Genomic DNA, 6531 nt, shown 5'->3' on the forward strand with positions numbered 1-6531 from the left:
TACTGACCTGGCTGCCCCCCCACCCAGGGCCTGCTTCTCCTCGGTGGTGGCCAGGGTTAGCTAAGTCCACTCCCTTAAAAGAGCACTTCACTGGGGCTGGGGCTGGGGCTCAGGGGTGGAGCACTCGCCTGGCATGCACCAGGCCCTGGGTTCAAACCTCAGCACCACAGAGATGTGAAATAAAGAGAGCGTGTCCACCTACAACTACAAGGTAAACATTTAAAAAGAGTACTTCAGGGCTGGGGTGTGGCTCAAGGGTAGTGCGCTCGCCTGGCATGCGTGCGGCCCGGGTTCGATCCTCAGCACCACATACCAACAAAGATGTTGTGTCCGCCAAGAACTAAAAAATAAATATTAAAATTCTCTCCCTCTCTCACTCTGTCTCTCTCTCTTTCTTTAAAAAAAAAATAAAAAGAGTACTTTAGCACCTACAGCCCTATCTGAGGAAACCTGCAACCCCATTAATTCAGAAATATATTCATTTCTATTCTCCAAATTGAACTTATAGAGGGTCTTTATTAGGATGCTTTCTTATACACCCCATCCTCCCTGTAGTCCTGGAGACAGGTGTCATTGTCACCCAGGCACAGGTCATGGGGTTGCCAAACATGACAAGATTGCACCATGTGGGTTTCAAATCCAGATCTCATGAGCGTGCAGCGTGTCAAAGCCCAGATGACGAGGCTCTCTTCATATACAGAGGGAGGATGTCTGACAGAGAAGGCAGTGATACTAGTGCCAGTGAGGAAGTGTCAGGAAGAGTGGGCCCTTTTCTTACACACACACACACACACACACACACACAGAGCAAAACTTGGAATCATCCCTCCCCGTGAGCCCAGGGTTCCCTGAAGGCCCTCTCCCCTGGGTCCTCACCACCGGGCGGCATGTCCACAATCGTCAGCAGGATGACCAGGGCGCAGCAGCCTCTGCCAGGTGCCACCAGTGTCCTCCACATTGTCAGCAGCCGCGGGGACTTGAAGTTCACGTCCGTTTTGCTGATGTCCTTGGCTTTGAGCTCCTGAAAGCACAGGGAACCCCTAGACGGAGCCTTCCAGAGCTTGAGGCCCGTCTGCCTGTTCCCGGCCCTCGTTTGGTGGGCTGCGGTGGAGGTGGAGGAGAGCCTGGGCATGGGAGTCCCGCTGGGGCTGGGCTGGGGCTCAGCAGCAGAGCACGCGCCCACGTGAGGCCCTGGGTTCCATCCTCAGCACCACGTAAAATAAAGAAGTGAAGTAAAGGTATGGTGTCTATCTTTAAAAAAAGAGTCTAGTGGCCTGGAAGTGGGACCACAAACCAACAAGGTGTGTTGGAGAGAAGAGTGGGTCACACCAATGCCTCTGCTCACAGAGTGTTCTTTTTCCTAAGTTAAACTGAATTTCTGGATCAAAGAATATGCACACTAAATCTTTTTCTACCCTAATCATCTTGCTCTCCAAAAGCTGTTGGTATTTAGATGTTCACCAGGAATGCTGGATAGTGTGCATCTGCTCACGCCCTTGCCTGTGTTGGATTTATTTGTATTTTACATTTTTTTGCCAATCTGAAAGATGAAGAATTAGATCTTACTGTGGTTTTATTTGCATTTCCATGACTGGTGAGGTTGAAGATCTTTTCATGTGTTTATGGTCATTAGTATTTCCTCTTTTATTAATTGCATGTTCATGTTTTTGCATTTTTGTAAAACTCAACTTTTAGGAGTTTTCTCTATCTTAGAGATATTAATCTAGCTGCTATTTTTTTTTCCTTTGGTACTGGGGATTGAACCCAGGGACACTTAACAACTGAGCCACATTCCCAGCCATATTCGGATTTTATTTAGAGGTGTCTCGCTGAGTTGCTTAGAATCTCTTTTTTTTTTTTTTTCAGTCCTGGGAACTGAAACCAGGGGTGCTCTACCACTGAGCTAAATTTCCAGCCCTTTTTATTTTTTATTTTGAGACAGGAGCTCATTAAATTGCCAAGGCTGGCCTTGAACTTGTGATCTTCCTACCTCTGCCTCCTGAGTAGCTGGAATCTGAAGCATCACCACCACACCTGGCTGAACTTTTAAAAACTGACACATGGGCTGGGGTATGTAGCTCAGTGGCAAAACATTTTCATAGCAGACTGAAGGCCCTAGGTTCGATCCTCTGCACTACAAACAAAAAGCATAGAAAATAAGAAAACTGGACATACGATTATTGTCAGCATTTATGAGTATGGGAGTGTTAATATAGCAAATGTATAATGATCAAACCAAGATAATCCGCATTCCCAGCTCCTCAATAATCTCTTTGTATTGGGGATCTTAAAACTCCTCTCTCCTAGTTCCTTATTAAATATATGACATGTACAGCATTTGTGAAACACATTATTAAATATAGGGTGCATATGTAGAGAAATGTATTTTATAGACACATTATTGCAGCCACAGTTACCTGCTGTGCTGTGGCCCACTAGGACCTCCTCCTGCTGTCTAACTCTACTTTGGTACCCAGTATCCAACCTCCTTGGGTCTTCCCTCCCCTCTCATGGCCTTCGTGACTACTATTCTACTCTGTTTCTATAAATTCAATATTAAAAACATTTTCTGCCAATTCTTTCTTTGTCTCTTGTTTATAGTGCTTTTTTTCCTTAAAAATTTACATTTGTATGTAGTGTTAAGTGAACATTTCTTTTTAGTTGCCCGAGTTTCCAATATTGTTTAAGAAATTTCCCTTGGCCTAAGGGTATTGTTTTCTTCCAATATTTTTATTGTTTTACTTTTTAGTAGATGTGCTGCTGAAGTGAGCACCATTGTTCACCTTTATTTATTTATTCATTTTTGGTACTAAGGATTGAACCCAGGGGTGCTTAAACACTGAGCCACATCCCTGCCTGTTTTTTTTTTTTTTTTTATTTTGAGATGGGGTCTCACTAATTTGCTTTCAGCCCTGCTAAATTGCTGAGGCTGGCCTTGAATTCTCATCCACCTGCCTCGGCCTCACAAGCCTCTGGGATTACAGGTGTGCGCCACTGTGCCTGGCTACTTTTTATATTTATATCTTCTAATGGCCACTATGAAAAATTACACCCATATCAAAAAACACAAACTGAAAGACAAGACAAAAACCCTGAGTGTCATCAATAGGAAGATGATCAATGAATTGTGATCTGTACAACAGAATATCATGCAGCCATATGCCCACGACTCTGTTTCGGTTCCTCACGGGTGGCCTGTCCTTTATAAGGGGAGTGGGAGAGGGACACAGCTGCAGAAAAGCCAGGCAAAAGGGGACTTTTTGGTGGGTACTGGGGATGGAACCCAGGGGTGCCCGACCACTCACCCACGTCCCCAGTCCTTTTTGTTTTGAGACAGGGTCTTGCTAAGTTGCTGAGGGCTTTGCTAAGTTGCTGAAGCTGCTCTCAAACTTGCAATCCTCCTGCCTCAAGCCCCCAAGTCACTGGGATCACAGGTGTGCGCCACCACCCCCAGCTCAGAAAAGGAAACCGAAGGAGAAGTAAAAAAACTCAAAAAGAATTCACAGTCAAGGGTTTAGAAGAAGCTTTGTAGACCTCAGAAAGCTCGACCCCAACCCCAGAATCTCGTCATTGATAGAGAAGCACCTTCATGGCGCACCGTCTGCTCACGGCACGTGGATGGTGAACAAAGGAGCCAAGCCACCGCGGGCACGTGACTGAAGTGACATCTCCAGGAGGAAAGCCTCAGGGAGTCCTTCAGGATGGTCCCCGAGAGAGGCAGTGCCCCCAGGAGACCACAGTCCCCTACGGTCAGCGCCCTGAAGGCCTTCCAGGGCGAGGAGACGCGAGGTGGAGGACAGTGCCCCTGGTGGCCCTGACCTGGGTAGGCCAGGCCAGTGGGGGGTGTTTTCTGTGGTGTGGACCCCAGGGCCTCCCGCGAGCTAGGCGGGTGCTCCACCCCTGAGCCACGGCCCAGCCCTGGTTTTTTGTTTTTTTGTTTTTAACAGAAAAGACGTTTTTGAACATTTGAAAATAGGAAAAGGCCTATAGAATATCAATCTGTTTTATACAGCTGTACAATGTGTTTGTGTCTTAAGCTTTATGAGTCAGATTTCAAAATCCAGTCCGTAAAGTAAAACTGCTGCGGTAAGCTAAGGTCGATCGATCATCGAGGAGACAGGGTTGTCAGTGTGAGTGGCCGAGGTGACAATGTCATGGAGTTTACTGCAGTGTGCAACGGTGGCCCGTCCTGCACTCACTACTCCAGGGCTCCCAAGCCCATCCCACCGTCACAGCTGGACTCTCCGCGGCTGCTGGGGGGAAAGGCTGCTGATTGTGCACATCCGTCTCACACTCGGGACCTCCCTCACTCAATCCTGTCATTGTTTGCAGTCTCTTTCCGCTGATCCTCTTGGATTTTTCAGTTGTACGTTATGTTATTTGTGAATAATGATCACCTACTTTATATCCCTGATTTCTTTCTTCTAATTGTGTGGGTTACTGTCTCCAGAAAGTGTTAAATGAGGGGGTGATGTTAACCCTCAGTCTTTTTTTCCTGCTTTACTGTTGGGTGTTTTGGTTGTTTCCTTGTGAACCATGATGCTGCGGGGATGAGAGATATCTTGTTATGTTAAGGAATATTCTTTTTTAAACATTTTTTAATAAAACCTTTATTTGTTTATTTTTACGTGGTGCTGAGGACGGAACCCAGGGCCTCGCACATGCCAGGCCAGCGCTCTGCCACTGAGCCCCAGCTCAGGAATATTCTTTACTTCTAGAGATTAAAAACATCAAGAATGGATGCTGAATGTTTTCTAATTGCCTGTAAACATCAACTAAAATGACCACAGGATTTTTCTTTATAGACAAGTGAGTATGATGATCAATGTTGATAGGTTTTCTGAAATTGACAGTCATGCAATTCTAAATAAAGACACAAAAAAACCCAGAATTATTCGCTCAAGGTATATTACTCTTTAACTACACTTCTGAGTTCTGGTTTATAATATTTCATTTAAACTTTTACTTCAATAAGACTGACTTTTTAAATTTTGGGGTATTCTTTTATAGAATTTTAGAATAAATGTTATTCTTACTTCAGAAAAAGATTTTGGGGGGCTGGGGCTCTACTCAGTTGCTAGAGGGCTTGCCTAGCATCCACAAGGACTGAGTTTAATCCCCAGCACCACCACCACCACCAAAAAAAAAAAAAAAAAAAAAAGGTTTTGAAATAATCTGTTCTTTATAGATTTAGTAGAATTCTATAGTGACGTTCTCTGGCCCCGATGCTTCTGTGAAGTTGGACCTTGGTCACTTCTCTATTCCTGTTTGGTAATTAGTCGTTAAATATTTTCTCTTTACTGGGACCAGTTTTCGTTAATTATAAGTGTGTGTGTGTGTGTGTGTGTGTGTGTGTGTGTGTGTGTAAGAAAATTATCTGTTTAATTCCCAATTTGTATTCATGAAACTGAGAAATGAACCCGTTTTAATTCTATAAACTTCCTCTGCGGCTGGGCTGGGGCCCAGGGGAGGGCTCTTCCTAGCAGGGTGTCAGGCCTGGGCTCCAGCCTCAGCACCACATGAAAATAAACTGAATAAAGGTCTCTGACAACCAAAAGTATCAAAAAAAACCAACTTCCTCTGCATCTGTGGCTTTTTAAAGACTTTTTGTTTTGTGTATTTGTGCTTTCTCTTCCTTTTTTTTCTTGATTACATTAGTTAATTGTCTTTTTTTGCTTTTTTTTCCCCCTGAATAAATAGCTCATTTTACTTATTAGTGGTACCATTTTCTATTTTCTTACTTATTGATTTCCACATTTCACTGTTAACTCCTATCTTTTGCTTTCTTAAGATTTAAGTTTTTCATTTTCTAAATTCCTGAGTTAGATACTTTATTTTCATTTTTCATTGTAAAAAGCACTTGATTTTTCTTTTGTGATCACTTAAACTGATTCTTATAGGTTCTGATATGGAATATTTTCCATTTACCATTATTTCCTAACTATTCCAGTTTTCTTTTTAGATCCTCTTTGAACTAAGGGAGAGTTCTACAGCTGCCTGCTTCTGGTTTTGTTATTAGTTTCATTGCATCATGGTGGGAGACTTTGTCACATATATTTATAGACCGCAGAGAAAGGTGTGAACGATCACACATTGCTCATGTTGTCCACCTCAGGGGTGTTATGAGGGGAGTGGGGGAGTCTATTCGTTTTTCTCTATAGCATTTAACATTGTTTGATTTGCTGTGAGAAACCTGTAATACTCATATGATTTAATGAACACAGACTTGTATGTGCATGCATGTGTCTGATTATAAGTAGAGCCGTGTCCATCTGCACATGTGCACTCACACTCACACACACACACACACACACACACACACACCTGGAAGGCAATATTTCAAAATGTAGAGAGTGTTTTCCTTGGTAATGGCACGGGAGTTTAGGGAACACTAAAAGGGATTTTTTATGTGTTTTGTAGATTACATGTGTGCGTGTTTACAATAACAATTTTAAGAAAAAAATATCCTGGTCAAATTATGGGGTCAAAATAAAACACACATATGTTTGTGGAATTAATAAAAGAACATGA

At 43.3% G+C, this 6531-nt stretch overlaps 1 protein-coding gene across 1 annotated transcript in view; it reads right to left on the bottom strand.

Moving 5' to 3' along the window:
- Positions 1-6531, bottom strand: part of Cd160 (CD160 molecule) — a 31360-nt gene that overhangs the window by 15795 nt on the left and 9034 nt on the right. Inside the window, exon 2 of the mRNA XM_077791018.1 lies at positions 877-1021. Within this exon, the coding sequence (XP_077647144.1) occupies positions 877-958 (82 nt within the window). The 5' untranslated portion in view covers positions 959-1021. The remainder of the gene's footprint in view (positions 1-876; positions 1022-6531) is intronic.

This window comes from Urocitellus parryii, chromosome 11 (genome assembly GCF_045843805.1).
Source record: "Urocitellus parryii isolate mUroPar1 chromosome 11, mUroPar1.hap1, whole genome shotgun sequence".
NCBI classification, from domain to species: domain Eukaryota; kingdom Metazoa; phylum Chordata; class Mammalia; order Rodentia; family Sciuridae; genus Urocitellus; species Urocitellus parryii.